Source organism: Pelophylax lessonae, assembly GCF_965119305.1.
Source record: "Pelophylax lessonae genome assembly, chromosome: 11".
Taxonomy (NCBI): domain Eukaryota; kingdom Metazoa; phylum Chordata; class Amphibia; order Anura; family Ranidae; genus Pelophylax; species Pelophylax lessonae.
Genome location: NC_138778.1, coordinates 134879989 through 134904480, shown reverse-complemented (window position 1 = coordinate 134904480; position 24492 = coordinate 134879989). Strand labels below are relative to the sequence as shown.

The window sequence follows — 24492 nt, the reverse complement described above, 5'->3', positions numbered from 1 at the left end:
AGCCAGGCCAGATACTGTAGATAGGAGAGAGAGATGCGAGGAGGCTTTAGGGGTAGGGGGTTGCACACCCTGCACTCTGTACACAGCATACCCTTGAACTCTGTATGTAGTGCACCACTAAACCCTAAACTCTGTACAGAAAGTTTTCTCGATCTTGAGACTCTAGTTGCTCTGTGAATTCAGCATCTGGAGCAGTGTCCCATCTTGGTCACTATCCTCTCTCTCTGAGAAATCCTTTTCCCTCTGAGCATGTAAGATCATCGGTAAAATTTGGTACCTCTGTGTCATCCCTTTATTTCTCCAGAGGCACCCCTGACCTTGCCTGGTCAACTGAGGTCCTGTCCTGTCCCTGACTGGTTTTTGAATTCTTTGTGTTGCCCCTGCTAACCTGGTACTTTTTAGAGGACCTCTTATGTCCAAGGGCCTATTCTTGGCATCTCAATTATGGGATGCTCAGACAATCTCCTGTGAAGAAAGCAATCACCCTGAAACCAGGGTGATTAATTGAATTCTCAAGATTCTAGATGCTTGCAAGATCCCTCTGAGTCTTGCCTCTTCAGGTTTTGGTGTTAGACTACTTCTTCTGGGTGCCAGTCTTCAGGCCTTTTCATTGGCCGGCGAGGAATGACATCACTCCTGCACATGCGCAGGAGCTAGTTATCCTGGCACTCAGAGACTGTTCTAACACCGTATGCAGAGCTCCACAGCTTAGTTTACAGCGCTGGAGAAGACAGCTGGCAGGCAGGTAGCTATGGGAATTCTATTTTAAGAAGAGACCATGCCTGTCTTCTGCAAGAAAAAAAGCCTGCCTGCTCGTTGTTTTCTTAAAGTAGAACTTCAGTTCCACTTTAACATTCATTACCAGTGACACTAATACAATGATCAATGCTAAAAAAAAATGCAGTTACTGTACTAATAACACTGGCAGGGAAGGGGTTAACATCCGGTGCAATCAAAGGGTTAAGTGTGTCCCTAGGGGGTGCTTTCTAACAGGGGGGGTTTGCACGGACTGGGAGAAGACAGAGATCCGGGTTCCTGCTTAGCAGGAACACAAGAGCTCTATCTTGTTCTCTTTAAGAACGATGATCTGCCTTGTTTACATAGGCAGATCGCCATTCTGCCTCTCCTGTGAATGATCGCGAGTGGCTGGTGGACATCGGGTCTGCCGGACCCGTTGATTGACATCCCTGTTAGCCAGTCATGGTGCCATCTATTGGCTATTGAAAGAAACAACGTACAGGTATGTCGTTTCACGCAATAACCTGCTTTACCGCAGTAAATACATGTAGTACACATCATCTCTGAGTTTATTCTTATGATAATGTGTAATATACTTTGTTGTAGACTTGTTGCCGGGCAGTCTGGTCACCTAGGCTGGTTTAAATAAAAGAAAGGGGGAAAAAAGCGCCAGTGGAGTGCAGTTTTTAAAAGAAGGAAGTTTTATTAAAAAAGGAACAGGTGACTCGATAATGGACTCACTTCAGTGCAGTCACTGTGGTGCCCTCCCTGGTGTTGGTCAGTTAGCTCGGTGCCTGCTCTGGGTCCTGATGCGGTCCAATCATCCGGGAGAAGTCCGGGGTCTCTCAGGCGACTTCCGGGTCGGATCGGCATAGGAGATGTGGAGCGTTGTGGAGGCTTCTTCCGGCTGCGTCTGACGTCACGGGGTGTCTGGGCTTTGGTGGGCGTATCCGGGCGTCACAACATGTTTCGGAGCATGCGCAACATGCCGCTGGCGGGCATGCGCACTCCTTTGTCAAGTGTCCGGATGGGAGGACGTGCAGGAGATTATATGGGAGGCTGGGGGCGTCATTAGGGAATAAAAGCGGCAACGGCCAAAGAGAATCTTAAAGCGGCAATGTTCATAGGAGGCACAGGGGAAAAAAATTATATATACGATAACACACAAATATGTGTAATGTCCGAAATGTCTTTTTTGACAAAGCTGACCAAGTGGTCCGGGGGCATATTCCAGGCACAGGATAAAAACATTTGATACTTGTACAAAAAAAAGACATTTCGGACATTACATATATTTGTGTGTTATCGTATATACAATTTTTTTCCCCTGTGCCTCCTATGAACATTGCCGCTTTAAGATTCTCTTTGGCCGTTGCCGCTTTTATTCCCTAATGACGCCCCCAGCCACCCATATAATCTCCTGCACGTCCTCCCATCCGGACACTTGACAAAGGAGTGCGCATGCCCGCCAGCGGCATGTTGCGCATGCTCCGAAACATGTTGTGACGCCCGGATACGCCCACCAAAGCCCAGACACCCCGTGACGTCAGACGCAGCCGGAAGAAGCCTCCACAACGCTCCACATCTCCTATGCCGATCCGACCCGGAAGTCGCCTGAGAGACCCCGGACTTCTCCCGGATGATTGGACCGCATCAGGACCCAGAGCAGGCACCGAGCTAACTGACCAACACCAGGGAGGGCACCACAGTGACTGCACTGAAGTGAGTCCATTATCGAGTCACCTGTTCCTTTTTTAATAAAACTTCCTTCTTTTAAAAACTGCACTCCACTGGCGCTTTTTTCCCCCTTTCTTTTATGATTAACATTGAGCTGCTTCGCTCACCCGGAGAGCAGCCCGGAGTGCAACCCATCCTCATCCACCCACTGAACAGTGGATCGTCCACACCCGGACTCCCCCTCCCCCCTTACACCCGGGGTCAGCCCAACACTCTCAGCCTCCGGGCATCTGAGCCCTACTCCCCCCCCAAGGCTGTTCCAGCTGACAACTCGTCTAAGTACCAGTGTCCTGCCTGAACCCCGCCTGACCATTTGCCTCTACTAGCAGCCATAATAGAGAGCAGCACCCCCTGTGAGCGCTTTAAATAACATACTTTCTTTCTCCAGGCTGGTTTAAATGGCTAGTTGTTAAATCGTTCATGGTAATTAAATCACTGTCCGCTATTCGTTTTCTAGAGGTGGAGTAGCATACTGTTTCTGAAGGCTGTTCCTTAGCTATGTTAATTATATTCCTGTAAAGTTTCCTTACATACGATAATGTGATGAGGCCCTCAAATGATCTGGTGTGCTATATATTCTATGTGATTTTACAATAAAGAGAGTTCCAGTTTGTACCTGAGCTAATGCCGTCTAGTATCTTGGGTGCAATATGCTGCTATACCAGGTTCCAGACTGGAAGAAGCTATCTCTTGATGGAAGCACTCAAGCTGGGTGCTGGACGGTTTCCTCAAAAGCTGTATATAGAAACGATTCTCTCTGTATAAGTCACCAGAGAAAATCTGAGACTTGTAGCAGACACAAGGTGTGTAGTGTGACATGGTTGGTAGGTAGACTGTAAGGCTGATGGACATTTTTGTTGCAGGGGACACATCACTAGTGCCAGAATCACCAAGGTAAAGCAGCCTTTTCCCTAATAGGGTCCTAAGGGTCCTTTCACAGGGAACGGAGTCCGTTCTGCTCAGCGGGGGATCGAGCCGCCGATCCCCACTGAGCAGGCGGGTGACAGCTCTGTCTCCGCTCTGTGTGCGGAGACGGAGCTGTCAGATCCCCGATGTCTTCTATGGGGAGATCGCATGAGAATGGACCGCCTGTCCGCTCTCATACCATCCAATCCGATCCGCCAGACGGATGGAAAATAGGGTTTCCATCTGTCCGGATTTTACGGACAGGATTGGAATCGGATAGCAGCGGGTGTCAGTGGAGATGTCTCCGCTGACATCCGCTGCCCCATAGGGATGCATGGAGCATCCGATCCGGTCCACCTGAAAAACTGACAGGCGGATCGGATCGCCCGTGTAAAAGGGGCCTTAGCAGTGGAGCAACTTCTTGCTGTTCTAGGCACTGGGAAAGCAACTTCATAGAAGAAGGAAACTGCTTTCAATCCTATTGCTGGCAAGTTGCAATCAATGACCGTATCTCTTGTCTAACATGGCCCTTACAATGAATATGGTAAATAACGGGGATGGAGTTTTTAACAAGGATATACATAATGTAAAAATAAAATTATAAATGTCATGATGTTTTGTAATAAAACCACATTATCTCATCTAGGGAAAAAGGAGCCCCTGATATGAACTCCTTTAACTGTTACGTGTTTGAGACACTTAACCACAAAGAGTGTGAAGAGGTCATAAAGCGAATTGGTGAGTAATTATACTGCTGAGTTGTAATAACTGTTTTTATTCATGGAAATGTAAAACTATCAGATTACTGCAAATGAACACGGAGTATACGCCCCCTTTCTGGTGGCCGGTGTGCATGTCCTACCTACCCTCTCTCCTACCAAGTCTCACCTATCCATTGTTCCTTCTGCGCTCTCTTTAGGACTCTTTAGCACTGACATGGGGATGCTATCCATGCTATTGTACGATTTTAAAGTGGTTGTAACCCTAACAAGGAAAAAAAAAAATAAGACTATGTTCCTTTAAAGCTATTCCCTGTGGCTGTAAATTAAGATTTCCCAATAATCGCAACCCCTATGTTGCAGGAAGATATAAAGTACTGTATGCCAGTTGTTCTAAAATTATAATCCTAAATACCTTCTTGCACAGCTCTGCTGTCACGTGATCTCCCTCAGCTCTCCTTCCCAAATCTAAAGGAGAGCAACGGGAGGGGCTGAGAGTCCCCTCTGACATCAGCCGGTCAGCAGAGGGAGATCATGAGACCACACAGGGGTGCTGTGCAAGAAGGTATTTAGGATTATAATTTTAGAAAAACTGGCATGCAGTACTTTTTATTCCTGCTGTTTTAACAGAGGGGATGCCAGTTATTTGTAAATCTGACTTTACAACCACTTTAAGAAAGTTTCTCTTGTTTTCTGACAATTATCTTGTTAAAATGTGTTTTTTTTTTTTATATATATATATATATATATATATATATATATATATATATATATATTATATTTATAATATTATATATACACACACACACACGCGCGCACGCACACGCACACACACGTGCATCTCATAATTAGCATATGAAAAAGTTAATTTATTTCAGGAATTCAACTCAAAAAGTGAAACTCATAATTTCTATAGATGCGTTGCACACATGGTGATATATTTCAAGCATTTCTTTCTTTTTATTTTGCTGATTATGGCTTACAGTTAGTGAAAACCCAAAATTTAGTATCTCAGGAAATTTGAATATTACAGAAGACCAATTAAAAAAAAAAAAAAAAAAAAAAGGATTTTTAATACAGAAATGTTGGTTTACTGAAAAGTATTTCCATGTACAGTATAGTTTGCACTCAATACTTAGTCGGGGCTCCTTTTGCATGAAATACTGCATCAATGCGGCGTGGCATGGAGGCGATCAGCCTGTGGAACTGCTGAGGTGTTATGGAAGCCCAGGTTGCTTTCATAGTGGCCTTCAGTTCGTCTGCATTGTTGGGTTTGGTGGTCTCTCATCTTCCTCTTGACCCTCCCCACAGATTCTCTACGAGGTTTAGGTCAGGTGAATTTGCTGGCCAATCAAGCACAGTGATACCATAATCATTAAACCAGGTATTGATAGTTTTGGCAGTATAGGCATTTGCCAAGTCCTGCTGGAAAATGAAATCGGCATCTCCAGTCAGCAGAGGGAAGCATGAAGTGCTCTAGAATTTCCTGGTAGAGGGCTGCGCTGACTTTGGACTTGATAAAACACAGTGAACCAACACCAGCAGATGACATGGCTCCCCAAGTCATCATTGACTGTGGAAACTTCACACTGGATCTCTTGCAACTTGGATTCTGTGCCTCGCCACTCTTCCTCGAGACTCTGGGACCTTGAATTCTAAATGAAATGCAACATTTTCCACAGTCCGTGATGATTTGAGGAGCCATGTCATCTGCTGGTGACGGTGCACTGTGTTTTAATCCAAAGTCAGCGCAGCCCTCTACCAGGAAATTCTAGAGCACTTCATCCTTCCCTCTGCTGACCAGCTTTATGGAGATGCTGATTTCATTTTCCAGCAGGACTTGGCACCTGTCCACCCTGCTAGAAGTACCAATACCTGGTTTAATGATCATGGTATCACTGTGCTTGATTGGCCAGCAAACTCGCCTGACCTAAACCCCATAGAGAATCTGTAGGGTATTGTCAAGAGGAAGATGAGAGACACCACACCCAACAATGCAGATGAGATGGGAGGTCGCAATCACAGCAACCTGGGCTTCCATAACACCTCAGCAGTGCCACAGGCTGATCGCCTCCATGCCACACGGAATTGATGCAGTAATTCATGCAAAAAGAGACCCAACCAAGTATTGAGTGCAAACTATACTGTACATGGACATACTTTTTAGTAAGCCAACATCTCTGTATTAAAAATCTTTTTTTTTTTTTTTTTATTGATCTTCTGTAATATTCTAATTTTCTGAGATGCTGAATTTTGGGTTTTCACTAGCTGTAAGCCCTAATCCTCAAAATTAATAGAAAGAAATGCTTGAAATATATCACTCTGTGTGTAATACATCTATATAAAATATATGACTTTCGATTTTTGAATTGAATTACTGAAATAAATCAACTTTTTGATATTTTAATTTTATGAGGTGTGTGTGTGTGTGTGTTTATATGTACAGTGCCTTGCGAAAGTATTCGGCCCCCTTGAACTTTGCGACCTTTTGCCACATTTCAGGCTTCAAACATAAAGATATAAAACTGTAATTTTTTGTGAAGAATCAACAACAAGTGGGACAATCATGAAGTGGAACGAAATTTATTGGATATTTCAAACTTTTTTAACAAATAACAAATAAAAAACTGAAAAAAAAACCTGAAAAAATTATTCAGCCCCCTTAAGTTAATACTTTGTAGCGCCACCTTTTGCTGCGATTACAGCTGTAAGTCGCTTGGGGTATGTCTCTATCAGTTTTGCACATCGAGAGACTGAAATTTTTGCCCATTCCTCCTTGCAAAACAGCTCAAGCTCAGTGAGGTTGGATGGAGAGCATTTGTGAACAGCAGTTTTCAGTTATTTCCACAGATTCTCGATTGGATTCAGGTCTGGACTTTGACTTGGCTAGTCTAACACCTGGCTATGTTTATTTGTGAACCATTCCATTGTAGATTTTGCTTTATGTTTTGGATCATTGTCTTGTTGGAAGACAAATCTCCGTCCCAGTCTCAGGTCTTTTGCAGACTCCATCAGGTTTTCTTCCAGAATGGTCCTGTATTTGGCTCCATCCATCTTCCCATCAATTTTAACCATCTTCCCAGTCCCTGCTGAAGAAAAGCAGGCCCAAACCATGATGCTGCCACCACCATGTTTGACAGTAGGCCAGATTTGTGCAGCATACGACTGATTGTTGTCCTATGGACAGAGTCTCCCATCTCAGCTGTAGATCTCTGCAGTTCATCCAGAGTGATCATGGGCCTCTTGGCTGCATCTCTGATCAGTCTTCTCCTTGTATGAGCTGAAAGTTTAGAGGGACAGCCAGGTCTTCGTAGATTTGCAGTGATCTGATACTCCTTCCATTTCAATATTATCCCTTGCACAGTGCTCCTTGGGTGGTTAAAGCTTGGGAAATCTTTTTGTATCCAAATCCGGCTTTAAACTTCTCCACAACAGTATCTCGGACCTGCCTGGTGTGTTCCTTGTTCTTCACGATGCTCTCTGCGCTTTAAACGGACCTCTGAGACTATCACAGTGCAGGTGCATTTATAGGGAGACTTGATTACACACAGGTGGATTCTATTTATCATCGTTAGTCATTTAGGTCAACATTGGATCATTCAGAGATCCTCACAGAACTTCTGGAGAGAGTTTGCTGCACTGAAAGTAAAGAGGATGAATAATTTTGCACGCCCAATTTTTCAGTTTATTTGTTAACAAAGTTTGAAATATCCAATAAATTTCGTTACACTTCATTATTGTGTCCCACTTGTTGATTCTTCACAAAAAATACAATTTTATATCTTTATGTTTGAAGCCTGAAATGTGGCAAAAGGTCGCAAAGTTCAAGGGGCCGAATACTTTCGCAAGGCACTGTATGTATATATGTGTGTATATATATATATATATGTGTGTGTGTGTGTGTGTGTGTGTGTGTGTGTGAGAAATATATATGTGCAGCTCTTATGCAGGGGGCTGCCAACAAATATATACTGCTCAAAAAAAAATTAAAGGAACACTTTGAAAACACATCAGATCTCAATGGAGAAAAATATCATGCTGGATATCTAGTCTGATATGGACTGGGTAATGTGTTAGGAATGAAAGGATGACACATCGTTTGATGGAAATGAAAAATTATCAACCTACAGAGGGCTGCGTTCAAAGACATCCCAAAAATAAAAGCAAAATAATGCAGCAGGCTAGTCCATTTTGCTGAAATTTCAGTACAGCAACTCGGAATGGGATTTTGTATGGCCCCCACGTGCTTGTATGCATGCTTGACAAAGTCGGGGCATATTGCTAATGAGAAGATGGATGATGTCCTGTGGTATTTCCTCCCAGATCTGAGACCAGGGCATCACTGAGCTCCTGAACAGACTGAGGTGCAAGCTGGTGGCGTTGGATGGACTGAAACATAATGTTCCAGAGGTGTTCTATTGGATTTAGGTCAGGCGAGTGTGGGGGCCATTCAATTGTATCAATTCCTTCACCCTCCAAGAACGGGCTGCATACTCTCGCCACATGAGGCCGGGCATTGTCCTGCACCAGGAGGAACCCAGGACCCACTGCACCAGCATAGGGTCTGACAATGGGTCCAAGGATTTCATCCTAATGGCAGTCAGGATGCCATTGTCTAGCCTGTAGTGGTCTGTGCATCACTCCATGGATATGCCTCACCAGATCATCACTGACCCACCAACCAAACCGGTCATGCTGAATGGTATTACAGGCAGCATAATGTTCTCCACCGTTCTCCAGACCCTTTCACGTCTGTCATATGTGCTCAGGGTGAACCTGCTCTAATCTGTGAAAAGCACAGGGCACCAGTGGCGGACCTGCCAATGCTGGTATTAAATGGCAAATGCCAATTGAATTCCACGGTGCTGGGCAGTGAGCAAAGGGCACACTAGAGAACGTCAGGCCCTCAGGCCACCCTCATGAAGTCTGTTTCTGCTTGTTTGGTCAGAGACATTCACACCAGCAGCCTGCTGGAGGTCATTTTGTAGGGCTCTGGCAATCCTCATCCTGTTCCTCTTTGCACAAATGAGCAGATACTGGACCTGCTAATGGGTTAGGGACCTTCTACGGCCCTGTCCAGCTCTCCTAGAGTTACTGCCTGTCTCCTGGAATCTCCTCCATGCTCTTGAGACTGTGCTGGGAGACACAGTAAACCTTCTGGCAATGGCGCATATTGATGTGCCATCCTGGAGGTGTTGGACTGCCTGTGCAACCTCTATAGGGTCCAGGTATTGCCTTATGCTACCAGTAGTGACACTGACCCTAGACAAATGCAAGACTAGTGAAAAACAGTCAGAAAAGAGTAGGGAAAAAGATTAGTCAGTGGCCTCTACTGTAAAACCATTGTTTTGGAGGTTGTCTCATTGTTGCCCATCTAGTGCACCTGTTGTTAATTTAACACCAAAGCAGCTGAAACTGATTAAAGATCCGCTTCTGCTACTTAACTGACCAGATCAATATCCCAGGAGCCTAATTGACTTCATGCTATACTCTGAATAAAAAGTGTGTCTTTATTTTTTTTGAGCAATGTATTACTAAGCAAGTGAATAAATTAGGTGTAGCCTCAATTAGACCTACATATGATCTGCCAACAAGTATACAGGTAGTGATACTGCTGACAACCTCCACACTTCTAAATGTTTTTTTTTAAATATGCGAATTTGAAGAGTTTTAAGATGTGCGAATTTGAAGAGTTTTAAGTTATATATGTAGACAGAGCTGTTGATCTACCTTATTTCAGCCTTTTGAAGGTTTCCTGTTAATATATTCACCTTTGCAGAAAACAAAAATTAAATATGGGGAAACGCCATATACTCTCCCCCACCTGGTACCCCACAGCTGGCTTAGCTTGTCTGGGGGTTTGAAGTCCCTGCTCTTCTCTGTACAGTTCTTCTGGGATGGACCAGAGAAATTCTGATTGGTCAGTGCCATCACAGAGCATTGCTGATCCATCTTGGAAGTGCAGTACAGAGAGGAGCAGGGATTTACCATCCAGCAGCCCTGGAAGTAAGTACAGGCAGTGGTGTATAGTACTAGTTCACACTTACATGTTTTCTGTAAAGGTGAACACACTTTAATGCTTTAAGGGTCAAAATCAATTGACCAAAAAAAATAATATATATAAAAATACACACACACACACACACACACACACTTCAGGAATAAAGGAAGAGACTACTTTTCATCAAGAGCAATGGACTGGCAAACGGAATATTAAATACCTTTCTGTAACTTCTGTAAACACCTTTACTGGTGCCTATCCATTGCAGCATACACATGGTTGATTGCTCTGCCCCCAATCAACCCACTGGACCACTTTAGCTCTAGTTACAAGAATGACTGGGACGAGGGGGGCCTGACTCTTTCTTTTATAGTCTCAAATGTGCTGCCATGTATAGGCACCATAAAAAGGGAAATTAAAGAAAAGTAAGTATTTAATTTTCCATTTTCCTGGTGCCTCCATGGCAGCATACACGTGATAAAGAACTTGCTCACGGAGGGTTGCTGCAAAAAATAGATTTTTGTCTTAGCGTAAAATCCTTTTCTCTGATGTTAATTGACACAGCTTCATATCTTCTTTGACCCCTGGGTTATGCTGCTCGCCGCAGGAGTAGCACTAGGTGGAAACAGATTTGAGTACGCCCCTAGGGCAGTCCTAGGGGGTTATACCTCTCACTTCCTGCTATAGGACTTCAGTTTGTAACAAGCAGTGTCAGAAGAATACATAACCAAACTTAATGGAGGGGTGTGTGCTGTGTCTGTCAATGAACATCAAAGAAAAGGATTTTACAGCAAGACAAAAATCCAGTTTTTTCTTTTGTAATAGGTCTGATCCATCTGGAAATGGTCGCAGAAGAAGCAGACAACCCTTTCTGAGGTCCGTTCCATGAGCACAAATAGAGATCCTGACTTCCTAAAAGACTCCGTAGCTGCCAGATACACCCTAATTGCCCAGACTAAATCCAAGGCATGCAAGGCAATTTCCTTCGGATGTTTTGCCTGGGACACACGGAAGGCAACAAAATTTATGACAAATGACAGTCAGAGACCACCTTAGGAAGGAATGACGGACGGGTTGAAGCGCCACCTTAAATCACCAATCAGGTGAACGACAGGATCACGCCGCCAGTTCTGTCACCCTGCGCCCATAGCCACCAAAAAAGGCTACCTTCTGGGGCAGCTCAAGCAGGGAAACCTCCCAAATATTTTCAAAGGGAGACTTCTGTAGAGCTGAAAGCACCACATTAAGATCCCAGGGTGGCAATGGAGCCCGCACTGAAGGAACCAAATGTTGGACACCCTGAAGAAAGGTACGCACCAGAGAGTGTGAAGCCAAAGATAGTTGGAAAAAGACTGCCAAAGCCAATACCTAGTCCTTGATGGTACTCAAGGCCAATTTCTGTGCAACCCCCCGTAGAAGGAAGGTTAAGATCTGATCCACGCGAAGGAGCAAGAATGAATCCCAGGAGACTCGCAATGTAAGTCTTCCACGTATGATGATAGATCTTCCTAGAAGTAGATTTTCTAGCTTTCAGCAGCGTAGGAATCACTGACTCAGACAAACCTCCATCCTTCAGCACCTGGCTTTCAACAGCCAGGCTGTCAAAGCCAGCGAATGTAAAGCAGGATGGAAGATCGGTCTTTGGGACAGCAGATCCTCCCTGAGAGGAAGCTCCCCAAGGAGAATCGGTGACCAGCCGTACCTGATCTGCGTACCAAGACCAGCAAGGTCAGTCTGGACGGAATCCCTTCTGCTTTGATCCTGCACAGGAGTCGTGGCAGAAATTGAAGAGGGCTGGAACGAATTGGTCAGCCCACCTTACCTACTTACCAAGCACCAAGGACACTACTTGTGACCCCTTGGTGATTGACATAGACCACGGCCGTTTTGTCCAAATTAATTCATACCAGACATCACTGAAGATCAATTGTCCAATGAGCCAGACAAAGGCTGTGATCGCTCAGAGTTCCAGAACATTAATCGGCAGTCTGGACTCCGCCAGAGTCCAGACCCCCTGAGTACATCTGTGCTGAGGATGCCTCCCCACCCTGACAGGCTAGTATCCATGGTGACAACCGTCCAGTACAGGAGAAGAAAGGATTTTCTCTGTCTTAAGTGCCAGAGAATAAAGCCACCTCTAGAGACTGTGGATCCTTGTCCCATTTCACCAAAATCTCTTTTCTAGAGATCTTGTGGGGAACTGTGCAAACAGACCACCTGGAGGGTGGACACCATCAGGCCCAGCACCTACAAGCATGCCCGTAGGCTGAACAACAGAAGCTAAATTGCATCTGCAATGTCTGGAGTTTTTCCAGAGGAAGCAACACACTGGCTGAGGCCGAGTCCAGGGTCAGACCCAGATAAAGTTTTGGTGGACAGAACCAGAACCAAAGCCGAATCCTGAGGGTTCCGAATTCCTGCGGCGAGCAGCATAACCCCTCAGAGTTCACAGAGCAATCTCCAGTTGTCCATCAGAGCAGTCGGAGACGCCGCTCGCAGAAGAATATCATCCAGGATCCCCCGCTGACTCTTAACAATGCCAGCATTGGGGCCAACACTTTTTTGAAGACCTGAGGAGTGGAGGCAAGACCAAAGGTTCACACCACAAACCGATAATGCTCCTCTCCCACGGCAAAACAGAGGAAGTGTTGGTGACTGGCACATATTGGAACGTGCCGGTAGGTGTCCTTGATTTCGATAGAAGTGAAAAGAAATCCCCCTGCAGTAGGGATGCCACTACCGTGGGAATGGACTCCACGTGGAAATTCTGTACTCGCACAAGTAGTTTAGCGCCTTGAGGTCCAGAATTGGAGGTAACCTAGCCTTCCTTCCTGGGAACTGTAAAGAGGTTTGAGTAAAAACCCTTGAAAACTTTCCGAAATTGAAACCGGAACAATCATCCCTTGAAGGAACAAGTTTTGCACTACCCCCAAAAAGATCCGTAAGTGATCTGGGGACAAGTGCCAGTTGGAAGGGAAGAACCTTTCTGGAGGTTAAGACCAAACTCGATCTCGTAGCCTGACCGAATAACTTTGTGGACCCACGTGTCCTACACCAGGGAGGACCATGGATCCAGAAACCAGCGAAGACATCCCCCCCACCCCACATACGGGTTAAGGGGAGCCCCTTCGTGCAGAGACAGCCTTGTCCGCAGGTCTGGTAGAGCCCACTCGGGGCTTGCCAGACCAGGTCCTCTTGGAACCTCCAACCAGTCTCGCCACCGCAGACCCCGTATAACCACACCAGCCCAGAACCTCCACTATTGTCTGAGACCAGCCGCTGCAACAATTGCAGAACCAAAGAATTTCTGCACAAACTGTCTCAAGGAAAGCTCATCTGCATGCTTGTCATCCTCAACCTGACTGCAGTTCATGGCCATGCACGTATCGATTTATGGGCGAGAATATTTGCTGAACTAAAGAATGTTAATTAAATTTCACTTGCTTTTAACATGGTTTTAAAAATGAATGCAATTTTTGAATGACAACTCCTTTATTTTTCCCATCACTTGTCGCAAACAAACATTGATTTGTCTTACTAATTATTAGAAAAATTGAACAAATGTTCGAAAAAACTTTTGTAAAGCCACCATTAAGTGACCGGCAGATTTTATTAATTTGTTTATGGTTGGGGAGTCTGTCATACATTATATTACAGTTCTGTCTAAAAATTGGTAAAAACTGTATTTTTTCCTTTGAATAAAAAGTTTGCTCTGAATCTGAAATTTAACAGATTCTACCTCTAATGGTATATACATTATATCTCTGTCTGTTATTCTCAGACTAGAGATTTTGCTCCCTAACTACAGTTGGGTCCATAAATATTGGGACATCGACACAATTCTAATCTTTTTGGCTCTATACACCACCACAATGGATTTGAAATGAAACAAACAAGATGTGCTTTAACTGCAGACTTTCATCTTTAATTTGAGGGTATTTACATCCAAATCAGGTGAACGGTGTAGGAATTACAACAGTTTGTATATGTGCCTCACACTTTTTAAGGGACCAAAATTAATGGGACAGATTAATAATCCTAAATCAAACTTTCATGTTTTAATACTTGGTTGCAAATCCTTTGCAGTCAATTACAGCCTGAAGTCTGGAATGCATAGACATCACCAGATGCTGGGTTTCATCCCTGGTGATGCTCTGCCAGGCCTCTACTGCAACTGTCTTCAGTTCCTGCTTGTTCTTGGGGCATTTTCCCTTCAGCAAGTGAAATGCATGCTCAATTGGATTCAGGTCAGGTGATTGACTTGGCCATTGAATAACATTCCACTTCTTTCCCTTCAACTCTTTGGTTGCTTTCAGAGTATGCTTCGGGTCATTGTCCATCTGCACCGTGAAGCGACCTCCAATGAGTTCTGAAGCATTTGGCTGAATAGGAGCAGATAATATTGCCTGAAACACTTCAGAATTCATCCTGCTGCTTCTGTCAGCAGTCACATCATCAAATACAAGAGAAACAGTTCCATTGGCAGCCATACATGCCCACACCATGACACTACCACCACGCTTCACTGATGAGGTGGTATGATCATGAGCAGTTCCTTTTCCATACTCTTCTCATCACTCTGGTACAAGTTGATCTTGGTCTCATCTGGCTATAGGATGTTGTTCCAGAACTGTAAAGGCTTTTTCTTCACCAGGGAAAGAATTCTTCAGTCATCCACTACAGTTGGTTTCCGTGGTTGCTGAGCTCACCGGTGCATTCTTTTTTTAAGGACCTTGAAAACGTCATATCTGATGAAACGTACGTCGGTCGCAGCATGCTGATGTCACCAATACGAGATTGAGGACGGGCGGAAGAGTCGACCGGCCGGCGGCTCATTCAAACAAACGCTCTCTATTTCTGATGTTTGTAAGTTGCTTCCCTTATCTTTTTTGAGTAAATGTTATGGTTTTACACTATGGGACACCTTATTCTTTTTTATATGAACCCGTGACTTGATGCCTGCTGGGGATATCATTTGGAGGCATTCCTCCATGTTGGGACCTGCTGAATTCTATGATCCTGAGTTTACTGGCATTGGACCTTGGCTTATTACTGAGTGTATCTGGTAAGCAGTTTTGTGTGTCGGTAGTGGTCACGCTCCTGACTGAAGTTTCTGCACACCTTGGGATTTCCTTCCTTCAAACAAATTGTTATCTGATAGTGGCACTTAATTGTGTACCATCTGGTAAGCAGCTTGTGCATGTGGGTGTTGGTCGTTTCTCTGACTGGAGTTTGGCACATACTTAGTTATTTGCAACTTCCTTTGGCTATATTCATTTGTATGTCTGGTAAGCAGCTTGTAATATTGGTGGATGTCACTATCTTTCACTTCAGCACTTTATTCCTTATTAAGTGGATTGCACTTAAGGTGTACATTTGTGATATATGCACCCATAACAATTATACAGGGTTACGCTATGGGATCTTGTATCATTTTTTACATGCACATGGTCCATGTTTGTTGAGCTTTTCCTGTCGTCTGAGGTTGGCATTTATCCAGGGGTCTATCCTATTGAGGATCCTGGGAGTACACACATCTTTGGATCAGGCACTTGATATACCTCAATCTGGTAAGCAGTCTGCGTATCTAGTAGCTGTTCCTTGCAATAGGTGATCTTACACGGACTATTGGATTGATCCCCAGGAGTTTTCGTGGTCAAGATCATTTTTGACCTTTAGACATTTTTATTTGTCACTGTTGATTTTTTTTTGGTCCTTATAGGGACTATTGAACTTAAATTAACTCTGCACACAACTTGCTTTACACACTTCCTGCTTGGGTGTATGTGACATTCAAGTTATTTTTATTCACTGTACAGTCTATTTCAAGTATTTAACTTGGTATTTTTACCATATCTAAAATATTTTGTGTGTTATAGCACAAATTCACTGCTTACCTTGATATAGTTTTTGTTTAAGTGTTCGTCACACTATAAGCTGCTGCTTATTTGTACATTAGCATAGCGCAGTTATCTTCCAAATGTACTTACAAACTGTTGTAATTCCTACACCATTCACCTGATTTGGATGTAAATACCCTCAAATTAAAGCACAGCTTGTTTGTTTCATTTCAAATTCATTGAGGGGGTGTGTAGAGCCAAAAAGATTAGAATTGTGTTGATGTCCCAATATTTACGGACCCGACTGTATATAGTTGATTTTATTTCACACTAAAGATATTTAAGAATTGACTTAATTATACACACTTTTAAAGGTTTATTATCCAATTTTGAAAATTGTTAGCTGTAGCACTAATTTGACTAGTCCTATCATCAAGAGCATGCTCTCACCAATATAGGGGAATAAGGCTGTGATGGCTTGTCCCCTCCATGGATGTGTGCAATGGTTAGACTGGGTTCTTCCATTACTGCACCCCAAATTAGCAAACATCAACGGATAACTCTAGGGATCAGGTGTTTTCCCCACCTGGAAATTTTAGATTTAGTGTGTTAGACACCCTAATTTTAGACCCAAAGCTATGTTGCCCAGTGAGCAAATTTTATTTATATACAGGGTTCGTATACATTTTTACCAATAAAATTCTATGACTTCAAGTAAATATTCATGACCTAATGTTTCATGAAATGTCTATGCAACTATTTGTAATTTAACCAATATCCTCAAATATACTGGAAAAAGTAAGATTTGATGGGCACTCCTGCTTGCGGATAAAGCTTCAGTTCAGGCAGTCATGATGGATAAGGTGCAGCCGGACTGGTATGGATGGCACAAATGCTGTGCTTACATCGAGGGCAGCTGTTTGTTAGGCCGAAGCGACAGTCCCATGAACAGCCAGAAAAGAGAAAGGCGCCACTCAGTGTCGCAGATAAATTGACCCAAAAAAACAAAAAAAAAAAAAAAACAAAAAAAAAAACTTAGCGGTAAGAGTCTGTTTTCATAGCTTGGCGTCCTTCTGGGTCCGCTGTGTTTCCATCTGAGGCTGGCCAGCAGATGGGAGATGACACTAGGGGAGAACCAAATCAGGGGACTCAGTCAGATCAAGGTAGTGGTGAATCGCATACCTCAACTGGAGGGCCGCACAAACGCGATGACACGGGGGGAGGTAACCGGTTTCAGAGCATGCATGAACCACTCCAAGGAGCAGTTCACGCATGCTTCGAAACCAGTTACATCCCCCGCGTTATCACGTTCGTGCAGTCCCCCACCGCTGCCTCGATTTGACTGAGTCCCCCGATTGGTTCTCCTCTAGTGTCATCTCCTGGCCAGCCTCAGGGAAAGAAGCACTACGGACCAGGAAGGACGCTGAGCTATGAAGATAGACACTTCCATGCAAGTTTAATATGGGTCAATAAAATTATTTACATCTGCTACACTGAGTGGCGTCTCTTTTCTGCATTTTCAAATACAGTGATTGTGAAACAGATTCCCATGACTTTTCAATACATCCATACACGAAAACTGAATGGTATTCTTATATTGTCCTACCCATGTGCACCTTTTGCCTGCTAGTTTCAAAGTGATCAGAGCAGCTGCAATGGTTTGTTTCTTGACCATGACTAGCTGGAGTTTAGGATAATGGACTATTTCAAAGTTATTCCTTTTATGTATGTGGCATCAGCCAATCATTACTGACAACTTCCTTAAATGGCTTTACCAATGATGCATTACTGCCACAGTGGGTATAAGCCAAAAATTGTGTTTAGTACCCAAGACTGGGATCACACTAGGTACACTGACTTTTTTGGATGGTACCTTAACCCACTGAAGGCAGCACCCTATGCTGCATCTTACAGCAACCCTTTTGCCAAGCACTGGCAACATGAAACACTATTGTTAATACATTAACCATTTGATCTCTGTACTTAAAATTAACACCAACATTGTGTTAACAGGGCACAATTGCTGTATTTTGCTCATTGCAGAGACCTACGTTAGAAAAGCATGTGTATATGGTGTGAAAAGTCCCCATTGTGTGATTGTGGTTTGAGTAAACATGCTATGCTTCCATTACAGCTACAGGATTCAAGCACACAGAATGGTTTGTGTAAATTAAAGCAATACTACATCAAGTACTGAATGAAGACCAGGAAATGTTAATGAAGCCATAACACCAGAGATTACCTTTAACTTTGTACCACAATGTATATTGTATTGAATTCTGTAAATAAAACTATTTTTATATGAATGAGCAGTGTAAAGTGAAGGAGCACACAGTGAATCATTGTAAAACATTTAATTTAAAATAGTGACACTACAATAGAAAATAGCTTTCATAAATGCACATTGTGTTTAGCTGCCTTGTTAACACATCAATCTGCACACTTCAGAAGCACCAGAACATTGACTCAACTACATAGCTATGAGTTACCATCAGACAGTGAATGAACAGACACAAGTACAGTGGTATCAGACTAGAATTCTCAACATGATCACCTGATGTACCCATCTACAGTTGCAGACCAACCCCATGAAATGAGTGAAAAACAACTGAAATAAAAAGGTGAATGTGTCCCTGTGTCTGGCTTGTGCAGTTAAGACAGAACCAGCTAGAGGGCAGCACTGCCCACTATTCAAGCTGAGAGAACCATAGAACAAGTTATTGCATTGGCTGCAAAGCACCCTGGAACATGTTATGTTACCAACATCATACAAATAGCAAAAAAGCACCTGCTGTCCCTACACTGATGTCCCTGCTTTATGCAGGCAGCAAAGGGCAGCCTTGATCATAAGCATTCACCCTGAGTGGCAGATGGAATGGTTGTAAGATAAAAATACAGATTTATATAAAATAAACATGAAATAAACCAAATATATACGGCATTTACTATAAAATAGTTTCCACGTGCGACTATGCCCGCTCTCCTCGTATCCTGCGAGCAAGCTGGATGTCTTTGGGCATGATGGTCACCCGCTTGGCATGGATGGCACACAGATTGGTGTCTTCAAACAGCCCAACCAGATAAGCCTCACTTGCCTCCTGCAAAGATCAAAGACAGTGTATTAGGGAGGTGTACTACCATGAGCAAGCTATATATGAACCAGCTAAAATGCAATTGTGTCCTTGGTTGATTCACATAACTGGATAACAGATCCCTTTCTGTAATAGGACCAAGCTGAAGTCACATGCACCAATAATCAGAACATTTGCCAACTGCCTGTCTTAATAAAGCTAGCTACTGTATACAATCATGCTGGAAAAATACAAAGCAAACATTCCCACCTTAAATGACTTACTAGATTTAGTGTTACTAAACCCAGGACCCTGCATTTACTGTGGGATACCAGATATAGTGCATGGAAATGCAATTCTTTTAATATAAACTGCCAAATGCCTTTCTTAATCAGCCGTCTTGTCACTTCTATGAGGGTCTGTTTAAAGCTTGTAGGAGTTTTCGTTCTCCCACAATAGTCCTATCAGGATGCAGAACCCATGACCCGCTGTCTGGACAGTGGCGATTGGCCCCATGTTGATCACAAGCACCCCCCCCCAAGACGAAAACTCTAGCAATACACCAAACTGAGCATGTGCAGTCTGGCTCTATAAATATTAGTATTTATATTGGAGTCAATGTAAGGGGAGGATTGAACAAGCATGCTTTACTGCATATACGCACCAAGTTTACTGTTTTGTTTTTTTTTTGGGGGGGGGGGGGGGGAAACTAGGTCAAGAATTACTAACCCCACAAACCGTATTAACACATGGGAAAGTCCTTCTCTGTACAAACTTTTGAAGTCTGGGTACCCAGAATTCCATGCTGATATAACTGGCTAGGGTCACTTCCTGGTAGTGTGGCAGCTGTGCAAGTTAGAAGTCCTGACCGCGCCAATTGCCATATTAGTGACTCACAAGATGTCATAACCTCCCCAGGAAGCGGCAGAAAAGACTGCATACAACTTGTTTCCTTTAATGCCTTCTGATGATACACCTAAACTGAATATCTTGGCATGCTGTGGGAGGGAAGTAGTATCTCCCAAAGGTTGGGAGATGCCAGTGGCAGCAATAGATTAACAAGGAGAAGTGCAGATCTGAGAAAGCATGGAGGCTGCCACTGTGGACCGAACAAAAAAAAAAAAAAACAATTGCCTGACCATTTTGCAACTCCTCTTCCTTCAATAGTTGGAATCCTTCACTCGGAACACATCTGCACACAAGAACTGACTTTCCAGATCCATGTGCTGGTTCCTGACCTATGAAACTATTCTAGTCAGTGGGTTAGAACATTCAGCTGCACAGGATTTTTCCTACGTTTGGCAATGGCAACCTTCATACTTCTCATACGTTTACCTCAACCCAACTTCACCAGGACCCAGCACTTAGCAATTCAATGCAATTAGATCTGCAACTCAATATTCAGATAAAAATAAAAAAGGATCTCTATACTGCCAGCTAATACAATGTAGGTATGATAAATTTACCTGCAGTGCACCTATGGCAGCACTCTGGAACCTCAGATCAGTCTTGAAATCCTGTGCAATTTCCCTCACCAGTCGCTGGAAAGGGAGCTTGCGAATCAAAAGCTCGGTCGATTTCTGGTAACGGCGAATTTCACGCAGGGCAACAGTCCCAGGCCTGTAACAAAAAACAAAATTAGCTTTGGATAACAGGATAACAGACCAATTCTAGCACTACATATTCTGTACAAGTGACTTGGCTCCCCAATGAGGTAGAAGAGAAAAGATGGAAGTCACATCCACCAGGTAGCATTTGGAGCAGCACAACAATGCAGGATTCACTGGTGATTGTAATTGTAGACCGGTTACAAAATCACTGTGTGCAGTTGCATGCCCCCCCACAAAACTTATTGAGCTCATCCTCATTCAGAGGCCTGTTTCCAAAAGAAAAGGCTCTTTTCTCACAGATTGACGGTAGCAGGAGCCAGTGGCTCCCACTGCTATCAAATCCTGTGGTAGGGAGTGGATGGTGGGGCCAAACTGACAATAGACAAACCTGCTTAGGATCGAGCCCGTAGTTGCCACAATAGGAAGCAGCTTTCTATGGTGGTACACAAAGATGGGGAGCCCCATTGGAGAAAGTTGCATTAGCTGTGGGACAGAAAAGGATGCCAAAGACCCAGATGTAACCCTAATGCTGTTTAGTGGTTGACAATGCAATGAGAAAAATATATAAAAAAATATGTTGGCCTATGGGGAAATAAGTACCAAAAGACAAACCACCCGTTTGATACATATCTTGGGGAACTCCAGCAATGACATGTCTGAGCCAGGTTCCCAGATCTGCACACTTTCTGCAGTCACTGGATTGTTTACTCAATGACTGTAGACCATAAAAGGTGCCTGTATGTATTGTCAGTTATATTACAAGCATCAAGGCAAGACCAGATTAATGCCTACAAAAAGTAGGTAGAAAACCCCCTTACCTGTAACGATGGGGCTTTTTCACACCACCAGTAGAGGGTGCACTTTTACGGGCTGCTTTTGTAGCCAGCTGTTTTCGTGGAGCCTTTCCTCCAGTTGATTTACGAGCAGTTTGCTTGGTACGTGCCATGTTTTATCTGTAAATAAAAGATAAAATATGTAAATATACATTCATGTATGACACAACAGGTCTAATTTTTTCAAGCAAACCCTTTTGGCCAATTCTGCAGGATGTTCCTTCATAGCTATAATAGGTTCTTGGTGGAAGGAAGCCTTTCTGAAGATGTATGGAAGCAGCCAGTGGCAACCCACTTCTAAAGCGGTTTGTTCCCTTGCCATCGTGTTAATACAGCTGTTCTTTAACTGCAAGTCACTAGCCAGGAACAAGTACACAGCAAAAGGTCTGACTTTGCCAAATGCTGGCTCCGGGTCAGTGTCTCAAAGTACTGGAGCAGGACAGTCTGGAAAACAGAAGGTGGTCCCAGTACCCAGGTACACTAGAATCCCTTTGTGAATTACTACAAAGAATAAACTTACATGGTGGTGGGTTTTAACATGTATGAAACATGCATTGTACTGGTATCACCATTTTGGCAAGTGGAAACATTTAAAGCTCTCCATCGCTCCCCAGTTTAATGATGGATGGATAGAGATTATATATATATATATATATATATATATATATATATATATATATATACACATACATACACACATATATATATATATATATATATATATATATATATATATATATATATATATATATATATATATATATATATATATATATATATATATATATATATATATATATATATATATATATATATATATATATATATACACACACACACATATATACATATATACACACACAATGTCATTAGCCAACTGATCAAACCAATGAAAAAAATTTCCCCTTTGATTTGGGATTATCAAATCCACCATTTGGTATAACAATTGGCAGCATGGAGATGAGTCAGACTTTATTGATCAGATACAATCTCAAATTTTCCAACTATTGATCACTTTCCACTCCCCAAGTGGGATTTTGAAGTATAGTCAGCCCCAAAGGACATCATGCCTACTAAATGATCGATCAAAAAGAATTTAGTAGAGGGTGTATGGCCACCATTAGACCCATTTTATCTAGGGGGTGCAGTCTTAGAGCGGAAGTAAACCCTATGAAAAAAAATACTGGTAAAGACAAAGGCATAATGAGCTAGTATTTATGGCATACTAGCTCATTGTGAAGTGCTTGCCTAAAAAAACAAGCTCCCGCAGTGCCACCAGCTCAGCAACAGGACTGCTGACAGGCCGTCATGCTTCCTGGATCACATCCTCCAGCCATCTGATAGGCTGGAGGCACGATTACAGATTACATCACTCCCGCGCATGTGCGCAGGAGCCGCCGTTCACAGCACAGGGTGGCCGTTCCTTCAGAGCACATGCACCAATGATGTCATTGGCTGCATGCACTGTAAATGTCTCCTAAACTATGCACATTTCAGGTAAAAAAAAGTCTTTAAAGTGGGTTTACAACCACTTTAAGCAGTAATACTTTCCCCATTTTTCAGCAGGTCAGCCCTCTCCTCCTATAACATGATCAGGTCCTGTCATGTACAATAGAGGATCTGCACTGCCACATGATCAGTAGAGACAGTTCAGAATCCTAGTCCCAAACCACCTGCCCAATCTCACACAACCAATCACAAGCAGAGAGACATTTCCCAATGTGTGCAGCTTCAGACCTGGAAATGCCTCACTGCCGGTGATTAGCTGTGTGCAGTGTTGGCTTCCTGGCAGAATGGGGCAGGTGGGTTGGGACTCGGATCCCAATCATATGTGAGCCCATCTCTATAGTGATCTGATCAGGGGGCTGAGAACGGCTGGGTATCAGAGGGGAGCTGTGTTGTATAAACAGAATAAGCCTGCAGATATAAAGAGCAGGATTTCACCTTATCTCTACCACCCTACATACCAGATGGTCACTCCTTACAGGGAACCCTCTTCCTGCAAGGTTACCTGTCCACACAGCCTACAAACATATACTCTTCATATAAAGAAGAACATACATGTGAATTGGTTCCAGAAGATGACAGGCCTCCGAATAAGAGCATTGTATTCCTTTGTTCCATACAGACACTGCACAATGGCTGAGCACCTCCAGCAGTCATGTGCCTGCAATTCCACTCATCACCACAAGGGCGGAGCACTGACACAGCACAAGTCCAAACATGTCCTCTTCATGTGATGAGGAGGGTTCTGGTCTCTGAAGGGTTTCACTGCTACACTGAACTGACTCCCAATAGAGCCCAATAGAAGCGCCAACCCCTCCCCCACACTACAGACCACCCCAGCCCCTGCCCCACCCTACAGATCTTACCTCACACAGGGGAGAGAGGCTATGACAAGGCGGACAATGATGGAGGTCACACTGAGGGATGACGTCATGGCCGTACTCAGTGTGACTAGGCGCTCTAGGCCGGCCATGGAAAGTCCCGGGTGCGGCCTCTCGTGTCCCCTCCCTCCGTACACCCCGAGTCCTCCTAGTCAGAGGTACGCCGCACACAATAATAACTCCCCGTATGTCCTTCTCCCCGAACCCTCCTAGTGAGAGGCGCCAACACCACACAATAACTCCGCTCCCACAGTCCCCGTATGTCCCTCAGCCCGCCGTACTCACCACTTCCCGCTGCTTTCACCTCACGTCCTCAATACAGTCCACCACAGAGCCTTCTCTATACGTCACTGAGCGGGACCGCGCTTCATATAGCCGCACAGCACTCAGCCAGCTACGTCACCCTCACATTTAGCGTTTGTTACCAATTTCCCCGTCTGTCATTGGTCACAGTAACTATTGTGGGCGTTCCTCGGTGCTCAGTCCCACCCTAACATACTTGCGGGCCGAGTGCTGAAATTGGCGGCTTCTTATTGGTTCTTAGCTGAGCGCTCCTATTGGTGGTTTGGGAGTGATAGTGAACCAATCACACACGATGCTTCCTCCTGCAACGGGATTGGCTGAATCCGAGCAAGTTTGTAGCCTGCATT

The 24492-nt window shown here is 43.8% G+C and overlaps 2 protein-coding genes across 3 annotated transcripts in view; one reads left to right on the top strand and one right to left on the bottom strand.

The window, feature by feature from the left end:
* Positions 1-18247, top strand: part of LOC309567309 (uncharacterized protein) — a 154980-nt gene extending 136733 nt beyond the window's left edge. Inside the window, exons 15-16 of one of the 2 annotated variants that reach the window (XR_014225933.1) lie at positions 4036-4119; positions 18076-18107. Coding sequence is in view for 1 of the 2 variants with exons in the window: in XM_082272721.1 (XP_082128847.1) it covers positions 4028-4119; positions 18076-18110 (127 nt within the window). In the remaining variant the exon portion in view is untranslated. Of the gene's footprint in view, positions 1-4027; positions 4120-18075 lie in introns of both variants that reach the window. The other variant, XM_082272721.1, reaches the window with a different exon arrangement.
* A 33-nt stretch (positions 18248-18280) lies between these two features.
* On the bottom strand, positions 18281-24282 carry H3-3B (H3.3 histone B). The gene is made up of 4 exons (XM_082272722.1): positions 24128-24282; positions 21441-21575; positions 20479-20632; positions 18281-19039 (listed from the first exon to the last, which is right to left on the bottom strand). The coding sequence occupies exons 2-4, from the start codon at positions 21566-21568 to the stop codon at positions 18911-18913; spliced, it is 411 nt and encodes a 136-aa protein (XP_082128848.1). The 5' UTR covers positions 21569-21575; positions 24128-24282; the 3' UTR covers positions 18281-18910.
* Between the last annotated feature and the right edge of the window lie 210 nt (positions 24283-24492).